The sequence below is a fragment of the Microcaecilia unicolor genome, chromosome 9 (assembly GCF_901765095.1).
Source record: "Microcaecilia unicolor chromosome 9, aMicUni1.1, whole genome shotgun sequence".
NCBI lineage: Eukaryota > Metazoa > Chordata > Amphibia > Gymnophiona > Siphonopidae > Microcaecilia > Microcaecilia unicolor.
Window position 1 is genome coordinate 185,063,246 of NC_044039.1, and position 22,481 is coordinate 185,085,726.

At 44.0% G+C, this 22,481-nt stretch overlaps 1 protein-coding gene across 2 annotated transcripts in view; it reads left to right on the plus strand.

The window, feature by feature from the left end:
* Positions 1–22,481, plus strand: part of AKT1 (AKT serine/threonine kinase 1) — a 329,425-nt gene that overhangs the window by 253,414 nt on the left and 53,530 nt on the right. For both annotated transcript variants that reach the window (XM_030214026.1, XM_030214025.1), the window contains 2 exons: positions 10,716–10,841; positions 13,125–13,253. In XM_030214026.1, coding sequence (XP_030069886.1) covers positions 10,716–10,841; positions 13,125–13,253 — 255 coding nt within the window. The remainder of the gene's footprint in view (positions 1–10,715; positions 10,842–13,124; positions 13,254–22,481) is intronic.

The following is a 22,481-nucleotide window of genomic DNA, read 5'->3' on the forward strand; positions in this document are numbered from 1 at the left end:
ATAAAATATACCAACCTAGCACAGAGCAACACAAATAAAATATTTGAACTCCTGAATAACCTACTGAAAACCCAAGATGTATTGGCATCAACTGAAATACCACCTACTGCAGATGAGCTCACACAGTATTTCAAACACAAATAGCAAAAACATTATCAAATCTTATGAAACCACAGACATTCATCACATCTTGTCTGACCAATTTACTTCAATTCTTTGAAGGAGTAAACAAATATGTGGACAAAGGGGAACCGGTTGACATTGTGTATCTGGATTTTCAAAAGGCGTTTGACAAGGTACCTTATGAAAGGCTACAGAGGAAATTGGAGGGTCATGGGATAGGAGGAAATGTCTTATTGTGGATTAAAACCTGGTTGAAGGATAAGAAACAGAGAGTGGGGTTAAATGGGCAGTATTCACAATGGAGAAGGGTAGTTAGTGGGGTTCCTCAGGGGTCAGTGCTAGGACCGCTGCTTTTTAATATGTTTATAAACAATGTAGAGATGGGAGTAACCAGCGAGGTAATTAAATTTGCTGATGACACAAAGTTATTCAAAGTCATTAACTCTCGAGAGGATTGTGAAAAATTACAGAAGGACCTTACGAGACTGGGCGGCTAAATGGCAGATGACGTTTAATGTGAATAAGTGCAAGTTGATGCATGTGGGGAAAAAAGAACCCGAATTATAGCTACGTCATGCAATGTTCCACGTTAGGAGTTACGGACCAAGAAAGGGATCTGGGGGTCGTCGTTGATAATACACTGAAACCTTCTGCTCAGTGTGCTGCTGCGGCTCGGAAAGCGAATAGAATGTTGGGTATTATTAGGAAAGGTATGGAGAACAGGTGTGAGGATGTTATAATGCTGTTGTATTGCTCTATGGTGCGACCACACCTTGAGTATTGTGTTCAATTCTGGTCGCCGCATCTCAAGAAAGATATAGTAGAATTGGAAAAGGTGCAGCGAAGGGCGACGAAAACGATAGCGGGGATGGGACGACTTCCCTATGAAGAAAGACTAAGGAGGCTAGGGCTTTTCAGCTTGGAGAAGAGATGGCTGAGGGGAGACTTGATAGACGTATATAAAATGAGTGGAGTAGAACAGGTGGATGTGAAGCGTCTGTTCACACTTTCCAAAAATACTAGGATTAGGGGGCATGCGATGAAACTACAGGGTAGTAAATTTAAAACAAATAGGAGAAAAGTTTTCTTAACCCAACGCATAATTAAACTCTAGAATTTATTGCTGGAGAACGTAGTGAAGGTGGTTAGCTTGGCAGAGTTTAAAAAGGGGTTGGACGGTTTCCTAAAGGACAAGTCCATAGACCGCTACTAAATGGACTTGGGAAAAATCCACAATTTCGGGAATAACGTGTAAAATGTTTGTACGTTTGGGTAGCTTGCCAGATGCCCTTGACCTGGATTGGCTGCTGTCGGGGACAGAATGCTGGGCTCGATGGACCTTTGGTCTTTTCCCAGTATGGCATTACTTATGTACTTATGTAAGAATGTGAAACAAATGACACCCAAACCACGGCAGATAGAATGTTGTCCTACTTCAAAACACCTAAACTACAAACAACAAGGTCATTACTAACATATGCTCACGCACACTGTATGCTAGGTAAGGGTCCTAACTGTATGATGATAGACCCACCGAACCTGCTCATTGAATGTTTCACCATGCACATCACATACATGTTCTTAAAAAGACAATTCCCAATGGACAAAGGAAACATCATACTCGCCCCAATCCCTAAAAACACGACTAACAAAATTAGTAACATCACAAACTATGAACCAGTGGCGTCAATACCATTACTGACCAAAATGATGGAGGGTCTAGTAGCACAACAACTAATAGTATACCTGACAAAATACCCAATCATTCACAACTCACAATCAGGGTTTAGACCACAACACAGCACCTAGACGGTCATAACTGCCTTGATAATGAAGTTCAGACACTTAATATGTCAAGGACAGAGCATATTACTACAATTTGGGATGTCAAGTGTGTTTGATCTGGTAGACCACACCACACTAATGGCCCTACTTGACAACATGGAAATTTGCAGTGAAGTGGCGGCATGGTTCAATGGATTACTATAAGAGCCTGATCCTACATTGTAAAGGAGTCCAACCAGTTTTCAGCTTCTTGGATCCCCTGAATGTAGGGTACCACAGATCTCCAACATCACCAATACTGTTGAATGTATTGATGGTACCACTGCAGAAAACTGGAGGCAATGGGCTTTAACCCAGTCATATATACAGATGTCACCATCTGTATACCTTTTAATAACAGCATCACTGAAACACTGGACAAAATCCAAACAGGCCTGGACCTTATGGAAAACTGGGCAACATTCAAACTCAAATTAAACAGAAAAACATCAACCATCAAACATACCAAATTGAAACACAACTAAAAATACTGGGAATCATCCTAGATACACATCTACCACTGGACAATCAACGTCTCTTCCTGCATCTCTGCTCTAGCAATAGCAATGTGTCTTCTCTCAGAATCTCAGACCTTGAATCTGCTATTCAGGTGGGCCTCACAGATGTTCCTTGTCGTGGAGAAAACTTGTTTAGGGATAAAGTTGAGGTAGTGGCCAATCTAATCAAAAAGCATACAGATACAATAAAAATGTAATCTAGGCTGCAGACTACTACACCGTCCTCTTCTACTAGAAGGTTTCAAGGTGATTATGGATGCTTTAATTATTATCCTTCTAGGTGTAATCATACCCCTAGACCTCCAGCTCAGCATTCCACACCTCAGTGATCGCGTCTGAGGCAATGACGTGGGCAGAAGTCTCAAACACCATCGAGTCCCCTGTTTAGAAATGTATGGCATTAAAAAGACCAATATAAAATGATTACACCTTGAAGCAGCCAAGAGGTGAAACATTGGCTACAGTCAGTGTTTGAATTATCAGGATAATCTTTTTGAAAGTTGTTTTGCACATAATCTTTTTAAAAAATCACTCACACAGGTTAACCAGAAAAATACATAATGATGCAGGGTTTTAATGAGCTATAACTGGAGATTTATTTATGCCCACGGCGAAAACTGGACCCCAGTAAAATTCCTGCCACCCATTTTTGAACTTGACTTTGAAAATTTTATATTATTTATGTAAACATCCACTATTATCTGACATATATAAATTTAATAGAGGTAAGGACTGTCAGAAATGCAATGTTTTGCTCAGTGAAACGAGCCCCTAACGGGAATTGTTCACCGCAAATCTTCATTAGTCCATATTTACTCAATTTCTTTAAATATATGGACTTATTGCCAACTTATTCTGTTACTAATGTTTTAAACTCTGGTGCAACTAATGCCATGTTATATAAATCCACAACACATGATTCACTTACCTTGATGGTAGAATGAGGGTTTATGTGAAGGAGCTGACAAGATGAGTAGGTGTAGAAGTTGGCATGCTGGTCTAAGCTGAAAGCTGCTATAAATATGGCAAGAGATCTTTATATAAAGAGAGTAAATAAAAACAAGATAAACAGGAAAACTATATGGTTTTCCAAACAAGTGACTAAAAAATAAAGGCAAAATAGGCAGTGTTTAAGAAATACAGAAAACAACAAGAGGACTATGGGAAAGATTATCAGATAAAACTCAAAGAAACGAAGAAGGAAATACGGCAAGGAAAAGCACAGGCAGTAGAAGAAATGGCTAAAGATGTAAAGAGGTGACCTTTTTTTTTTTTCAGATATATTGGGGAAAGAATTAAGGCTAGACATGGAATTGTAAGACTGAAAGATGCTGAGACTCAATATGCGAAGAGTGATGGGGATAAAATGAATGTGCTAAACAAAAATCCTGGAGAAAGACTGCAGTCAGCTGTCGAGCATATATCAGAGAGTGGTGTGGATATTGCACCGTTCATAGAAGAGTGTTTATAAACAAACAACTTGAAAATCTGAAACTAGACAAAGCTATGGGCCTGGATTGGGTATATCCAGAATATCAAGAGAGCTCAGAAATCCTAGCAGGACATCTTAAGGATTTATTTATTAGATATTAGAGACGGGCAAGGTTCTGCAGGTTTGGATACGAGTGGATGTGATCTCTCTTCACAAAGGTGGGGACAGGGAAGAAGTGAGGAAACTACAGGTTAGTAAGCCTAACAGGTACTGCAGTTGGAGAACACTATGAATGTCGTAAGGATGGTCAGCCTGTTTGCTTAGTGTAAACCGCTTTGGTTGTAACCACAGAAAGGTAGTATATCAAATTCCAGTCCTTTTCTTTTTGCTTTCCCTTAGTGTTAATAACTGGCTTTCCCAAAATTAGGCTTACACTGAATTTAACAAAAAAGACTGAAAACCAGCAAATCTGGCACAAATCTGTGTGTTTCAAGGATGTTAGATAGAAAATACTGGGAAATTTGAGCTGGGCTGGAATATTGGTTGACTGTTTTTCTCATGAGTCTGGGTACAGGCTATTTTTTTTAGTCCTTAGTACTGGAGTGGGCTTCCTGGTTCAGATCTTTTCAAGTTGTATGGAATGTGTTGCACTTACTTGAAGTCCAGTGAGATCCCATATTATGCTTCAGCTTAAAGATCTGCACTGGCTTTCCATTAAACAGCAGATTAAGCTAAAATTTGCACTTTGGATAGACTGACTTTGAGAGTTTCTGTGGGAACTGCTTTTTTATTTTTCCCTGATATTATAGCAGGGTTAGGATTTCTCCTGACCAGTCCACTGTTTCTCCTTGATAAACACCCAGAATTGGCTTTACACAGCCCTGATTCTTTTGGCTGTTTCTACAGTACAGAACCTAGGGAAGGAGTCCTACAGGGAAGACTATGTTCTCCAGTAGAGAATGACAGGGGGAAAAAGTTTGTCCCCATTGCCACCCCATCTCTACATTGTCAAGGAGCATCATGAATTACTGAGTACTGGTCAACCAAATGCACACACTGTCATTGAGGACTGGTTCAAACACTAGTGAAAATGAATGTGGCACATGAGGACTAAGTATTTATTTTTATTTGACTTGATATACCACATCAAGGTGGTGAACAAAACTAACATTTTAAGAGAGCTACATTAGCTGCAACTATATTGGTTAGAGGGATACCCACCTGCACATAACGTAATTGAATGCAGAAAAATAGTCAATTTGCTAGCTGTGTAGACTTTGGATTTTTAATTTGTGGACAAGTAATAAGTTATCAACCATCTCAAGATTCAGTCTAGTTCTTTCTTCCAGAGTGCTTCCTACAATAGAAAATGCCCTCTAGGAAGAATTGCTGGTAGTAGGAATGCACAGGATCCCAGTCAAGTTTTGCAAGTTTTGGCCAGCATTTTTGCTTATTTTTTAAAAAATGACCAAACATTGTCAGCATCACTTGAACATAAATAACTAATTCATTAACAACCTTCAAAGGACACATTGTTCCATAGAAGTTGCTCAGAAAACTCCTAATATCCATTTTCATCTTTTTGGAAGGGGGGTGGGCTGTTCCACAGACATGATGCATGCGGATTATGGAAGATCTTAGGTTGTTGATGGACTCAAGCCTTCCATTTTGATCTCTTGGTACAACCTTCTTGAAGCTTCTGTTGCCCTTGTTTTTACATTTTCTGGGAAGATAGTTGGATTGTCTTTCAGATGTGGGTATAGAAGAGAAGCAACATTGTGTAGTATTGATGCCAACAGCAATGGATGAATTTTGTTGTATTAACTGTAAGTTACGTGAACAACTGGGCATGTGATAGGATGTTGCATATGGTAAGTGTCTCATCAGCAGACAAGACAATTGTTGCCACATCAAAGACCAGACAAATATCAATTAACAATGGTTCATTTGCTGGTGGTGTTATATTGATATTAGCATTGTATAGATGCTGTTCCATCTAGTTGGAACAGCCTGTTTAAAGCTAGTCTCAAGCTTCTGCTGCATTCTTGAACGCTTGGCATGTGTGACAGTCTTTTGAAAGTTTTATCAGCCCACTTACTTCAGCAGCTGGAGAATCAGAGCCATCGTTGTCCTTCAGTCCATGAACCAACACAAGATTAAAGTCGTGACCAGCACATGATATCCACTGTTGATCCTTGAATGCAGCCTTAACATTAGCTCCATTGTTAGTAATATAAATATTGTCCTGACAGTGGGCCCCAAAGCCAAAATTTTCTTCACAATAGATTTAATTTGCTGCAGTGTTTCTCAAACATTCTGGTGGCAAGGATTCTTAAGTTAAGATGAAAATTTTCATCTACCTAAGTTACTGCTATGTATGGCATTCCAATACCATCTTTAGTCCACATGTCATTTGTAACATCAAATTTGATTTGCTGTTGGAATGCATCAGACAGTACCATTTTTTCCTTAGCAGTAGTAGAAACATGTCTTGAAACTGTTCCGGTAGAGGTGGAACATCAGGTCTGCAGAGAGCTGGCCATATTTTGCACCAACTGAAAACTTGTCAACAAGACGAGCAAAGCCAATTCCTTTGACCACAGAGAAGGGCCTGATGTCCATGGCTCACATCAAGGCGACTGCGTTGGTAACTTCCACTTTCACTGTTGCAGGCATGGTACTCGTTTCTGATTTGTCCTGAATTGGTTTTATATAAGAAATCCCTGATTGTTTTAGCGATAGGCTTTTTCTTACAGCTTGTATGCACTTTTAATCCACTGGTTCCATCATGTGACTTCCGTTTCAATGCCGTCTTATCAGTCTTGCACATGATGAAACTGCAGCTTTCGATATCCACATGGATGATGACAAATGCCTTCCACACCTCACTAGTTCCATTGTTTTTGATCAGACAATTGCTTTGAGATTTTGTACGTTTTTTTTTTTTAATATATTTATCCATGATGACAAAAAAAGTGGGAATGACCATATGAGAGCAATGAAATAAAAATAAGCTGATCACTCTGTGCCTCTGATATTCACACCTGGCTGTATTCTTTCGTCCATCCCGGCGTCAATCTCTGCTTTTCTGTCTCCTGTTCATAGTGCAGTGCCAACAAAATGCTTTCATGAAAATGCTATGAGTCAAATACCAGAGACTCGTGTACCTGCAGATTTTTCACTAACTTAAAAGCGCATTAAAAAAGTTGGTCAGGCAGGCACCACATTAAATTTTGCTTGTGACTAGCCGTGAATCAAATTCTTGGACCTCCCCAGAAAAAGCACACACTAAAGTACCTCCTAGCACAGAGCCTTCCACATTGCCAAAAAAAAAAAAAGCCAATTAAACAAAATCCAAGGAAATTAGCTGGGAAACACAACAGCACCTATTGCAAATATACAGCTAGCATACCAAAACAGGCAATTTAAGACCTGCACAGCGGTCTGGCACTTCTGGTGTGGTGCAGACAAAGATTAACTTACTGTTTCATGTTTAAACCTTTCCATAAACTTCCAGTCTTGGGTCTTCTCCATTGGGGATCCAGCTCACTGCCACTGTGGAGATAGGCTCAGATTCACTCTCTTCTTCTTCTGGGACTCTGGGTGCTGCCTCAGGTGCTGTCCTCATTGGAAGATCTCTGGGCTGTTCCAATGAGCCTCCCTCCCCAGAGATGCAGCTGCTGACGTAAGTAACACAGATTAACCTGCTACATGAAGGTACAGCTCGGGAGGACCAGTTAGAAGCTCGCTGATCAGGACTTGGATCAACTTGTCAGCAGCACATCTGGAGCCTACCCTGCGGTGCTTGAGAGAACTGAGGCTGTTTCTACAAAGCAGAAAGAATGTTACTTTAAAATAGGTCTAGCCCCTCTGTTCCAAAAATCTCAAAATAGCTCAAAAAATATTGGCTACAGCGAGCAGAATGAATACTCCCACCCCCAATCAGCTTGTTTAGAGATGCAGATCAAGAGGTGCCAAAAAAAAAAAAAAAAACCACGAGAATGCCCATGTACTACATGAACTTGGGTGTAAGTAAATGCACCAGTAGAGGTTGGACAGCATAGTATAATCTGTAGATAAACATGGACTGCTGGCACTTCATGGAAAAGGGTCCTTCAGGAGCACACATGGGGGGTGGTTGTGAATAGGTTGAACTCTGCTAGAAAGTAATGGGCCTGGGTATAGAGGCAGTTGGAACTGTAACCATTATTCCAGGGGAAATTCTATACAAAAAAAAAATTGAACATTTCTGTGAGAAACTTGAAAATTCTGCACACTATTTGCAGTTTTCTTTATGCAGAATTCCCCTATTATAAAGGCTAGCATCTACCCTGGCATAAAATATCCCACCACCACACTATCAAATGACAATAAATTAAAACACACTCACCTGGGGAAGAAGTTTTGGGGTCTTGATTTTTAAAAGTATCCAAAAGATTTGAAAAGAAAATTTCAAGACTTTATTTGTTTGCAATGTGCAACTCCCCGAGTAGTGATGACTTCTGTTGGGTATGAAAAGTTCTCACTTTTCCAGCAGCCCGGCACAGACACGGCACAACCCTCAGGCTTTCAGAAGGTGAGAAAAACGGCCCAGAAGCCACCTCAGGAGGTGGCCCATCCTCGCTGCTCTCCCTAGCTCCCAGTCTGCTCTTCTCACCTGAGGGAGGAAGAGGGAAAAAAAAAAAAGGACTAAAAGCAAAGTAATTTCTCTCTCCTCCTCCTCTCCTTACACGCACAGCTGCCGGGAAGCAGAGACCATGAGAATACAAAAAGGAATATTCCTGCTCTGATCAGCTCATTTAGAAATGCAGGAGGAGCCAAAAAAAAAAAAAAAATATGAGAATGCAGCAAACAAATACCATTGGCTCATGCACTACAGGAACCAGATGTACATAACAAGGCGCCAGTGGAGAAGATGCACAGCACATAGGCAGCCAGGCTCTCTCTCCTCCTGGCCTCAGCCTACAGAAGATTTTCTCAACTCAGTAATGCATGTAAGTAGAGAGACACACGGTAAATACTGAGGCTTTGATTACCATGGTAGAAATGGTAGCAGTTTTTTTTTCTGTACCTGCGGTTATTTCATCCAAATTTTTACCATTTGGGTCCTCAGCCCCATGTCATTCTCTATTCTGCACAGCTTATTTGGACCAGCCATTTCTGCCATGCACAGGACCGCCAAAGGGAGGAGATTACATCTTGGGAAGGAGTGACTTTGAAGGTTTAGTGTCTATGAAAAGGGAGCTCACTAAATGTGCAGTCATGTGCTGGGGATGAAAGACCATGGAGGAACCACAGAGGAGTAGAGAGGAGCAGTGGTAGCAGCCTAGCGGGAGTTGGAGTGTGTGTTTTGGAATTGGTGTAAAAACTGGCCTATCTGCGACCCTTGGTTAGACTGTGTGAAATAAAATTGGATTCTATCAGGGTAGCTTTGGTCACCCTTCAACTGTACTTAACATTTGTTAAATCCTTACCAGACTATATTAGTGTCAATCTCTTGAGCTTCAGATAGCTTCTCATGCTCAAGATGAAAGAAATGACTAGATGATTAGATGTGAATTGAGGTGGGAGTTCCTTTTTTTTTTTTCCATTGAAAACCATTTTTCCATGGATTATTACTTAGATTCTTTTTAATCTGATTGCCAATTGTAGTATTTTCTTATGTGTGGTGTTGCTAGATACAGAGTAGAGCATGTTTCTTAAAAGCATCTTAATATGTATCTTTTTATTTGCTTTCATAAAATTTGCCTTTTAATTCAGTGGGGTTTGCAGAAATAAACACTGACTTACTAAAGGTATGCAGATCTAAACTTCCATTCCTGTTTTATTGGGACTAAATTATTACCCTAATTGTACATGTTAAATTGTCAGTGACAAATCCATCTTATGTTGCTGACCACTCTGAAATCTTTGCCTAAGAAAATTATTTAATTTTCAGGAAACAATTGTCCATTGTTTAAGCTTTTAGTCCAAATTAAATGTATCCATTTTGTTTTTAACTGTAAATTTTTATTGAACCAAAATACCGCAGTATACAAACAATATACTTATCAGTTCAGTCATTTTAAGTGCAATAACAGAAAACTCTCTTCCTTCAAATCAATCCCTCCCATCTCCCGGGCTAACCCCATACAGATCCTAATACCCCTCCCCCATCTTATAGTACGCATTCCTAACCTATCATGAAGCCAACATGGAGAGAAGCAGAGCCTCAATGGAACCCGGCATACTTCCCCACCTTTTCTGTTTTGTTTTTAAACCTTAACCAAAGTTATATGTATTAAAAATCAGATTAGGACATTTATGAATAGCTAGGACCAAATATACTATAAACAAAACATTTATTTTTAAAGAATTTATATCCTGCTTTAACCATTAATGTCCTATTTTGAGATGCAGACATGTTTAGTTCCAGGAACTATGTATGTGGCAACATTGTATAATGCTGAACAAATTTTTTTTTTTACTTAAACATAAGTGGGCTGGCTTAAGATGCACGCTGTCATATGAGATGTTTGGTTCTTGAGCCCTCGGGTCAGTTGGGTTTGGTGGTGCTATAGCAGCATTCACCCTTCAGTGATTGAGCCCCACCAATGCTCATTGAGTCATGTAGGTCATGATTAAGGTTCATGCGTGCCACGTTAGTTCCAGTGAGCATAACCTTGGCTGAAGGTGGTCATTGCATTGCCTGGGTGGATAGAAACGAATTACAAATGTTTAAGCAGTGAATAGAAACGTTTTAATAGTAAGACAAAAATTGGTTCAGTGATAATGTTGTGTATGTGCATATGTAAATAATGACACTGTTGCCATTACAGCTGTTTTTCCATCTGTCAAGGGAACGTGTTTTTTCAGAAGACCGTGCTCGGTTCTATGGAGCAGAAATTGTTTCAGCGCTGGACTATCTGCACTCAGAGAAGAATGTTGTTTATAGAGATTTAAAAGTAGGTGGAGCATCTTGTTAACAATCTCATAAAAACAATACTGCTCAACCTTTGTCATTGCATATTTTCAAGCTTACTCGTTCCTTGTGGCACATAAAACCAAATTTCACGGTTGTGATTGGCTAAGGGATTGTGAAATGCCAGGTACTGGACATTTTAGTTTTTAAGTATATTAAAAAGCCTAAAGCATAGAGAGAGATTTAGAATGGGGATCATGGCAGGATCTAATGCAAGTTAGTAATTTCACACCCTTTGGATGTCCATGAGTGGTTGGTGAACAGATGAAAAGTAGTCACTTTTTTACGCACGTGGAAAGAAAAAATAGCTAATGTTGAGTAAGTGCATTTAAAATAAAGTACAAACTATTTCAAACATTTAAATTGTGGACTCTTGTGCTTCTTCCATTCAATTTCATGCCTTCTCTCTATGCAGTCTTTAAAATCTTACTGCTTCTATCCCATCTCTGTCACACCCATGTCCAAAATCTCCCCCCCTTTTTTTTCCCCCTTCCTCTTCATCCATGTCAGGTGCCTCCTCCCCAACCAGTCAGTTGTTTTCCTGCACATATCTGTGCTGTCATCCAAGGCAGCATGGGACCTTGAAGCCTGAGTGTGTGCACAGTGTCTTCTGATCTCACCCTCTCCAATGTAATAGACTTAGGTTGCAGGGAACGGGACCAGCAGACATTGAGCAAGTGCAGAAACTTCCAGGTTCTACACTGCTGTTGTGTCCTATCTGGTTCGGGGGACGGGAAAGGAAGGGGGCAAACTTCCTCCAGTGCAAGTCTTGTGGAACATTGGTTAAGAAGCAGTCATTTCTTTACATTGTTTCTTATATCCCACAAACTTCCCAATTAGCGATTCAGTGTGGGTCACAATATTAAGAAGCTGAGCATACCCAGGAATATCTGAAAGTATTTAATTCTAAAAAAATAACCTATTAGGTGTTAACAAATGTAGTATATTTGAGCGATTTTCTAAAATAATCCATAATGCGTCATTTTCCGAAGCTTCAAAGGTAGCTGATTCCACCATTTGGCTGCCAGAAATTGAAATGTATTCATAAAGATGCTTTTATACTTAACATGGGCTTGGTTAAGATATGTGAGTAATAAACACCTTGCTGTACCCAATCTATTATGATTTAGACAAAATTAAATTCATATAATCTGGTTCTTCACCATGAAAAAATTAGTATAGAGATTATAAATTGTTCTAGCCTCTACTGGCAACCAGTGCAACCTTCTAAACAGCAGAGTAACCCTTTCGTATTTGGATACGGAAAATATAAGCCTTGCTACCTTATTTGTAATGTCTGCAATTTCTTCTGCATATCAGCACTACATCCTATATACAGTAAATCAAATCTCTCTATGATAAAATTACTGTACTATTAGAAATTATCCTGTTGAAAACAGTCTGATGCATCTTAATATTTTTTAAATACAAAAGACCACCTTGTTGACGGCTTTATTTGTATATCAAAAGATAAATACCCGTCAACTAATAGTCCCAATATTTTAAAATAAGGTTCCAATTTAATCAATTTATTTTCAACTCTTCAATAGCAAGCAAAATGAACACATGGACACAATCATTTACGAATGCAAAAAATACTTCCTTCACAGGGCTATTGAAAAGTCTGATGACCTCTGAGGAAAGCTGTTGTCGAAACTCCAACAAAATATTACATTAGCATCATTGGTTGTTCGCCTTTCTTGTTCACCTTTGCTGTTTTTGTGTGTCATGTATATGTATACCAACAAAGAACAGTTGTACATATCTAACAACTGTTTCCCATGTATTCGTGGAGCTCATACAAGAAATGAACTGCCATTTGCATGAATCTTAGTGGAGCATAGGGGACACACAACCCAGACAGAGGTTAACTTAAACATTTACAAACAGTAACTTGTCTTTAAAAGCAGATAATACCCTTTCTAACCACCCTATAAATTAGCATCTAAGAGGGTCTTTTACTAAGGCTCACTCACGTTTTTGGCGCGCGTTAAAATTGTGGGCACACTAAACGTTAGAGACGCCAATGCATTCCTATGGGCATCTCTCTAATTTTTAGCGCGCCCACAATTTTAGCATGCGCTAAAAACATGAGCGCGCCTTAGTAAAAGACACCCTGTGTGAGGTATTTACAGCCCTGTGTTTTATCTGTAGATTGAAAAATTAATCCAAACTCATTTGTCCAACTTTTAAATGGTACTTTAAATTTATGTGAATTTGTATGATAAATTTGTGACCAATATTTAATGATATTTTCTCCCTCAAGTTGGAAAATCTTATGCTGGACAAAGATGGACACATTAAAATCACAGACTTTGGCCTTTGTAAAGAGGGTATAAAGGATGGGGCAACAATGAAGACTTTCTGTGGCACACCAGAATATCTTGCACCAGAGGTATTGTTTCTTTCACACTTATCCATACAGCATATCCTGGAGATAACATTTTTCCTTTCCATTTTTCTTATGGATCGTCTAAGTGTGTTATCTGTTATGCAGCACTTGAAAGGGAAATCCTAAAGCCAAGGAAAATTTGTGAGGGAAACTAATTTCCTATGCATAAAAAGGAATAGAGCAGTTCAATTTTGTCTCCCAGATATTTGAAATGCTTTACTCCTATTTTCTAGTCCATCACTGGGTGTCTGTAGGTCACTATGGATTCCATGGCTGGAAAAACATGCCTGTTTAATTTATATTAGAGTTTTGAAAATGAATATTTGAGCATTGTGTGGTGTTTTGGGGCTCCACACAGTTCTTTGCTTGTAATTTGAATCCAGCATATGTGACCATTTATATAGTGTGGTGCCTGGGTAGTAGTGTCTAAGCAGCATCTGCTTTGATGTACAGAAGATGTATCATTGAGGTTATTGTGTACAGCTGTTGAACTCTACCCTTCCAACCCTGGTAAATTCCATCCCACGGCTGTTGCTGTACTTCATGGCTTGAATGTGTTCACATTGCTGAACGAAGTGGCAAGTGACCTTGCTAAATTGACTCCAGTAAAACAAAATTCTGGAGGTTTTTTTTTTTTTTTAGCTTCTATTTTACGTAATGTGACATTGTGAATGAGACTGCTGCTAGGCTTATTACATAATGAACACCTTTCTGTGGTGGTATTATTTTTTCCAGTAACTTACTAGTATCACAACCCAGTACTGTAAAATAAGAGTAGCACTCTAATAGAATAAAACTCCCAGTAGTATCAAGCCGATGGAACACATTCACAACAAATCCACAGATTCTCAAACCTCCCTCCCTCTCCCCCCTTTCCCTAAGACAAAAATGCTAAAATAGGAGGTATAAAATAGAAATAAATACATAAAAAGGTGACAGGTACCTTAATAAGGGCTAGGCAACCAAATGAGGCCTAAATATACAAATAAAACATAAATACAGTAGTGTCAATTCTCCGAGGACAAGCAGGCTGCTTGTTCTCATGACTGGGTGACGTCCACGGCTGCCCCAGGAACAGAAATCTTCCCTAGGAACAAAAAAAAAATGTGCTAGAGCCTTCAAGCGCGCGGGCGCAGCCACCTTACCACCCGTCGCGCGAGAGTCCCCTAGTCTTGTTTTTTCCGCGGTAGAGTGTGGCTGTTTTTCGGTCTCTCTCCTCACCCAGTGAAACAGCCTTCGCCATCTTTTTTTCCGCGTTTTCCTCCCTCCTTTCATTTTTTCACCTGTACCCTGTCTGTAGAACTTTAAAAAAAAAAAAGTCCCTTAAAAAAACCTTAGTTTTTGGCCCTTTTTAAAGTTTTCTTTTGTTTCATCGAGGCCCTTTTTGGCCGCCCGTACGGGTTTTCCCTTTTGTGTCTTTATAATTGACACAATCGAGGATTTTGATTTCACTGCCGCTATTTTTCCATTCATGTCATCGAGCACTCCCAGCGGCTTCAAGAAGTGTACTCGGTGCAACTGGGCGATCTCAGGTACCAACCGCCATGCGTGGTGTCTCCAGTGCCTTGGGCCCGATCTCTGCCCAGACGCACGTAAGCTGTGTCTTAGCCTTAAAAAGCAGACACAGGCATCGAGAAAAGCTCTACGGGATCGTCTTTTTTTGGAGCTTCACCCGGTTCTTTGGCGTCGAGTCTACATCGGTACCGAGGTCGGAGGCGTCGATATCGGCACCGGAGATGGCATCGACCTCAGGAGTGCAGGTAATGGCTGTCCGGAGACCACAATAAACAAAAAAGTGGGAATGTGAACCAGGCTTAACCAAAAAACTGGAACCAAATTTTATATTTAAAACAATATTTATTGTAGTTACATTAAAATGACTCGACACAACGTTGTGTTTCGGCCAAGGTGGCCTACATTAGGAGTCTTGTGTCTGTAATAAAAACCAAAACTTATGAATTGATATCATCAAACTAATCTCAAGTTTCAGTTGATAGTGAAAATCTGGAGACAAAAAACATAGTGGTCTTGAAAAAGACCTTTGGTTGATTGCACCATTCGTCACTGGAGTCTGCATGACCACGATAGGTATGCTGTAAAGCACGTGGATTCTCCTTATGTCCGGAGACCACCACACGCTGGGAGCAGTGAGCCGTCGAATGGGTCTCCACCTGCCTCGAAGACTGTTGCTGTGCAGGCCCACCGGGACCGACCACTTTCAGACCCGACCCCGAGGAGGCTTGTGGATTCCACATCGGTACTGAGGAGCATCGATGACGCGCTTCGAGCGAAGGCTAAGAAGCATCGTCATCGGTCACCTTCCAGACACTGTACCGGGAGCTCTGGGGCGTCGAAGGATTCAGCACCCGTGAAGCACCGACGCCAGAAGGAGCGCTCACCCTCCATTCAAGAGGTGTCGGTCTTCGAGCAGCTCGGTACCGCCTCCTCAATCTCCACAGATTCTGGTGCCGACTCCTGCACCGACCCCGCCGCCTTTCTCGACAGCGACTTTGAACGAGCGCATCCGAGCCATTCTTTCGGGTCTTCTGGAAGGGCTGCTGGGTCAGTCTGCTCCGGTACCGTCGATGGAAGCGGCAGCTGGCTCTATGCCTGTGGTGAGGTCCCCGATGCCGGTATCGGTGGCGGCTGCCACCCAGGTCGACTCCCCATCGACGTCGCTGGAGGAAGCTTCATCGCCGCCGGCATGGGAGTCTGAGGAAGCTAGAAGAATGGTCTAAGGTTTGGCAATTAAAATTCAATGCGAAGAAATGCAAAGTGATGCACTTAGGGAATAGAAACCCTCGGGAGATGTATGTGTTAGGCGGGGAGAATCTGATAGGTACGGACGGGGAGAGGGATCTTGGGGTGATAGTATCTGAGGATCTGAAGGCGACGAAACAGTGTGACAAGGCGGTGGCTGTAGCTAGAAGGTTGTTAGGCTGTATAGAGAGAGGTGTGACCAGCAGAAGAAAGGAGGTGTTGATGCCCCTGTATAAGTCGTTGGTGAGGCCCCACCTAGAGTATTGTGTTCAGTTTTGGAGGCCGTACCTTGCGAAGGATGTAAAAAGAATTGAAGCGGTGCAAAGAAAAGCTATGAGAATGGTAAGGGATTTGCGTTACAAGACGTATGAGGAGAGACTTGATGACCTGAACATGTATACTCTGGAAGAAAGGAGAAACAGGGGTGATATGATACAGACGTTCAAATATTTGAAAAGTATTAATCCGCAAACGAACCTTTTCCGGAGGTGCGAAGGCGGTAGAACGAGAGGACATGAAATGAGATTGAAGGGGGGGGGGGGGGGGCAGACTCAAGAAAAATGTCAGGAAGTATTTTTTCACGGAGAGAGTAGTGGATGCTTGGAATGCCCTCCCGCGGGAGGTGGTGGAAATGAAAACCGGTAACAGAATTCAAACACGCGTGGGATAAACATAAAGGAATCCTATTCAGAGGGAATGGATCCTAAGGAGCTTAGCCGAGATTGGGTGGCAGAGCCAGCCGGTGGTGGGAGGCGAGGATAGTGCTGGGCAGACTTATACGGTCTGTGCCAGAGCCAGTGGTGGGAGGCGGGGCTGGTGGTTGGGAGGCGGGGATAGTGCTGGACAGACTTATACGGTCTGTGCCCTGAAGAGGACAGGTACAAATCAAAGTAGGGTATACACAAAAAGTAGCACATATGAGTTTGTCTTGTTGGGCAGACTGGATGGACCATGCAGGTCTTTTTCTGCCGTCATTTACTATGTTACTATGGGAGTCGACTTCTCGCCATCGAGGACATGGTACCTCGGCGTCAGGACGGACCCGTTTTCGGACTGCAGTTAAGGAACTCTTGTCCGATACCGATGAGGATGCCTCGTGGGATGAAGAGCAAGATCCCAGATATTTCTCTTCTCTTCTGAGTAGTCTTGTGGTCTTCCCTCTGATCCTACTCCTTCTCCAGAAAGAAAGCTTTCTCCCCCGGAGAGTCTTTCTTTCTCTTTATTTGTCCGGGAAATGTCTGTGGCTATTCCCTTCCCAGTGGTCTCTGAGGATGAGCCCAGGACTGAGATGCTCGAGGTCCTTGACTATCATTCGCCACCTAAGGAGTCATCCACGGTTCCTTTGCATAATGTGCTCAAGGAGACTCCTATGCGGAACTGAATGAGACCATTAAGTAATCCCACCTTCCTTGTCATCAATAGCAGATGAATCCATTAACTGATGGGTTGTATCTGCCTACCAGCAGGTGGAGATAGAGAACACTGAAAGCACATGGTGTTCTAGAATGCCCAACCCCCTCTGCCTTCAGTATAACTCTATCTCCCAACAGGTGTGGACGTCGCTTCTCAGCTCCTGGATTTCTGCCTGGGGTGGCTCCTGTGCTTTGCCAGTAGAGCAGGGGGTGTTGTGGCTGGTGGTGCCCACTTTAAAGGCATACTTGGTTTTCCCTGTGGCTGCCTGCCTCTATCTTTCCTCACAGTAAAAAAAAAAAAAAAAAAAGAGGCTTTCTCCTGAGCTCCTAGTTCGGTGCAGCTTGACCGCAGCTCATTTGACTCGGTCTCCTGAGGTGAGAGTGGTGCCCAGCTCCTCCGGGGAGGTTCCCGCTGACAGTGCTCTGTACGGGGTACGTTTTGTTGCGAAGGCGCCATTTTGTTTTCTGTATTTGATGGCTCCTGAAGGGGTTAAGTGCTGCTCCCACTGTGGGAAATGCAGATCAGCAGCGGGGCTTTGCAGCACATGCTGCCTAGATGCTAATGCTGGCACGAGCATGGCGGGTGGTGATTCTTCCCGCCCATCGGAGTTGGCAGTGGCCGCCATCTTGGAGGCGCCGCGTGACTCGACCCTCGCGGTTGCGGAGGGGGTCTGAGTGCAGGGGGATGCGTCATTTTGAGGTTTCTAGAGGAGCTTTTGCCTCCGCTTCCCCCAATATGGGGGCGGATGTACAGGGTGAGTTTTTCTCCCCTGAATTTGTGCTGCTGATGCATAAGGCTTTTATGTTAAAAAGAGCACTGCCTGAGGCTCCTGACAATTCCTGTCGGTCTAGGTTGCCTCTGGTTCTTTATAGCCCAACGTCTACTTGAGACTTTTTATCTTACCCCAAGCTTTTGGCTGACGCTAAGCGTAGATGAGTGAATACCCCTTCTGAGGGGGACTCTTCATTCTGTTCTCCCCCGTGGTCTAGTTTCGGGGAGTCTGAGGGGTCTGGCAGGCCCTCACGGACTGATGATCCAGATGAGGGTGGCTGCTTGCCACAGGAGTTGGATGACCCTAAAGCGGTTTGGATTTTTCACCACGACGAGCTGCCAGCTCTCATTTCTGATGCCTTTCAGGCCCTTTGTATTGAAGATCCTGATGAGGGCGCGGCCTCTTCTATTAATCCTAGGATGGCTAGCACTAAGAAGCCTTCTCGGGCTTTTCCCGTGCATGCTTCCATCCAAGAGCTTATTTCAGCTCAATGGTCTGACCCTGAGGGTCCATTGAAGGTGGCCAGGGCTATGTGTCACCTTTACCCCCTGAGGGAAAGTCAGTTGACCCTCTTTGGGATGCTTAAAGTGGATGCTTTAGTCACAGCTGTGACTAAAAAGACTACTCTCCCGGTGGAGGGAGGGGTCGCTCTGAAAGATATGCAGGACCAACGGCTGGAATCCGCGCTGGAGCGGTCCTTTGATATCTCGGGCCTTTCCTTACGGGCGGCTATTTGCAGTTCCTATGCAGCCCGGGCCTGCATTTCCTGGTTGCAGCAGGCGGTTGAGCAGCCCGCCGATGGAGCGAGTTCCCTCACTGAGGTCGGCCTGCGTATGGAGTCTGCCCTGTCTTATTTGGCTGATGCCCTTTATGATCTGGTCAGAGCTTCAGCTAAGCAGATGTCTGTGACGTTTGCTGCCTGCCGCCTTCTTTGGCTCCGGCATTGGGCGACTGACATGACTCTAAACAAAGGCTGGTGAGGTTACCCTTTTGGGGCCTTCTTTTATTTGGGGAGGATTTGGAGAACATTAAGGACCTAGGGGACTCAAGTCCCAGCGGTTGCCTGAGGATAGGCCGAAGCCTTCTTCCAAAAGTCCTTCTTTTCCCTCCTCTTCCAGGCCACGTTTTCGCGAAGCTCGCAGGTATCGCTCAGGGCGCTCTGTGGGGTTTGGTCAACGTACCCGTTTCCAGTAGAGGAACTCCTTTCGTTCGGACAAACGCGCGGCGTCCAGGCAACGTCCAGGAGTTAAGGGGCATCCTCCACAATGATGGGGCGCCGGGCCACTCGTCGGTTCCCTCAGTAGGGGGTCGTCTCACCCTCTTTTTCAAGGAGTGGACCAAGATTACTTTGGATCAGTGGGTCCTAGTCCTGATCAGAGAAGGTTACCGGCTAGAATTTGCAGTTCCAGTAAGAGACGCATTTTTGGAATCCCGATGTGGTACTGCCGTCAAGCGGGCGGCAGTGTACGAGACCTTGCAGGTGTTGCTGAAGCTCGGAGCGGTGGTTCCAGTTCCTCCCGTCGAACGCGGCTGCGGTTGCTACTCCATCTATTTTGTGGTGCCTCGAAAAGGCGGGTCGTTCAGACCTATCCTCGACTTATGCAGAGTCAACGAGGCCTTAGGAGTGCGACACTTCCGCATGGAAACCCTGCACTCCGTTATTGCGGCGGTACAGCCAGGAGAGTTTCTCACGTCTCTGGACCTCAAGGAAGCGTACTTGCATATTCCCATCTGGCCGCCACATCAGCGGTTTCTCCAGTTTGCGGTATTGAGCCAACATTTCCAGTTTCGCGCCTTGTCTTTTGGCCTGGCGACTGCCCCTCGGACTTTTTCCAAGGTCATGGTGGTAGTGGCTGCCTTTCTCAGGCGAGAGGATATCAGGAGTTCACCCTTATCTTGACGACTGGCTCATCAGAGCAGATTCGGCAGACGAGAGTCGACTTGCCACACAGCCAGCGTTGTTACAGTTCATCAGACTCTGGGCTGGGTAGTCAATATGCCCAAAAGTCATCTGACCCCCTCTCAGTCTCTCAAGTATTTGGGGGTCTGGTCCGACACGGCTTCAGGGTTCGTTTTTCATCCCGACAGCAGGTGGCCCAAACTTCAGAATCAGGTCTGCCTGCTCCTAAGGATGCCTCGCCCTCGAGCTTGGGACTTTGTTCAGCTCCTGGGATAGATGACGGCCACCATAGAGATGGTTCCCTGGGCGAGAGCTCACATGAGACTGCTGCAGCTTGCTCTGCTTCAGCAATGGCCTCCCATTTCCCAGGAATACCAACGCAGACCACGGTGGCTTCCTGCGGCTCAGCGCAGTATGGATTGGTGGCTATCCATCAGCATGCTGCGGCAGGGATGCCACTGGCTCTTCCTTTTTGGGGTCTGGTGATAACGGATGCCAGCCTTTCGAGCTGGGGAGCTCATTGCCGGGGACACTATGCTCAGGGTCTGTGGTCCACCGCGGAAGCGGGATGGTCCATCAATTGCTTGGAACTGAGAGCGATATTTCAGGGTCTTCTGGCCTTCCACAGGACGTTGAAGGGTCTTCCTGTCCGAGTTCTGTCAGACAACACGACAGCAGTGGCCTACATCAATCGCCAGGACAGTACTCAGTGCAGGGCCCTGGCTGCGGAGGCGTCTCAGATCTGCGACTGGGCCGAGCGCCCCCTAGAGCTGTTGTCCGTGGCTCACATAGCTGGTCAGAGCAACGTGCAAGCCGATTTCCTCAGCAGACATCAAATCGACCCGGCGGAATGGGAACTGGCAGACAAAGTTTTTCTTCAGATTTGTGCCAAATGGGGGACTCCAGGCTTGGATCTCATGGCATCAAGCGTAAATGCCAAAGTCCCTCACTTTTTCAGCAGGAGAGATCCTCGCTCGGCAGGGTTGGATGCTCTGGCTCAACCTTGGCCCTTGGGCCTCCTGTATGTGTTCCCTCCTTGGCCCTTGATAGGGCAAGTTCTACTTTGGATTTCTCTGCACCGAGCATTGGTGATTCTCATTGCCCCAGATTGGCCAAGGCATCCGTTGTATGCGAATCTCTGGCGGATGCTGGTGGACACGCCTCTTCCTTTGCCTCGGGTTCCGAACCTGTTCGTTTGGGGTCCGGTGACTATGGAAGATCCTTGCCGCTTTGGTCTTACGACCTGGCTCTTGAGAGGGCGCAATTGCGGGACAAGGGCTATTCTAATAAGGTTATTGCCACGCTCTTGCAGGCTCGCACGCGGTCTACCTCTGTGACATGCTCGGATCTGGCGCACATTTGAGGGAGGCATGGTGTACTCCAAAGTCTATCTTGCTGACTCTGGCGACAGTCTCGCTCTTGCTGGACTTTTTGCAGGACGGGTTACAAAAGGGCCTGGCCTACAATTCCCTTTGAGTTCAAGTGGCAGCGTTGGCCTGCTTCCGGGGGAAAGTCTCCGGATTGTCCCTTGCTGCGCATCCGGATATTCTCTGTTTTCTCAGAGGGGCGCTTCGTCTCCGTTCTCCTTTGAGGTCGCCTTGTCCGGCTTGGAACCTGGGGCTTGTGTTGAAGGCGCTCCAGCGATCTCCGTTTGAGTCTCTTAAAACGGGCTTCTGAGAAGGATGTGACTCTCAAGACAGTTGTTTTTTAGTGGTAATGACGTCTGCTAGAAGAGTGTCTGAGCTTCAGGCTCTTTCTTGTTGGGATCCTTTTCTGCAGTTCAGGGGTAACTGTTCGTGCAGTGCCTTCTTTTCTGCCTAAGGTGGTTTCAGCTTTTCACCTCAACCAGCCCATCTTTCTTCTTTCTCTAAGGAGGCGTTTTCGGACTCGCCTTTTGGATGTCCGCAGGGCTCTTTGGGCAGTATCTGCAGATGTCTACTACTACTACTATTTAGCATTTCTATAGCGCTACAAGGCTTACGCAGCGCTGCACAAACATAGAAGAAAGACAGTCCCTGCTCAAAGAGCTTACAATCTAATAGACAAAATAAATAAAGTAAGCAAATCAAATCAATTAATGTGAACAGGAAGGAAGAGAGGAGGGTAGGTGGAGGCGAGTGGTTACGAGTCAAAAGCAATGTTAAAGAGGTGGGCTTTCAGTCTAGATTTAAAGGTGGCCAAGGATGGGGCAAGACGTAGGGGCTCAGGAAGTTTATTCCAGGCGTAGGGTGTAGCGAAACAGAAGGCGCGAAGTCTGGAGTTGGCAGTAGTGGAGAAGGGAACAGATAAGAAGGATTTATCCATGGAGCGGAGTGCATGGGAAGGGGTGTAGGGAAGGACGAGTGTGGAGAGATACAGGGGAGCAGCAGAGTGAGTACATTTATAG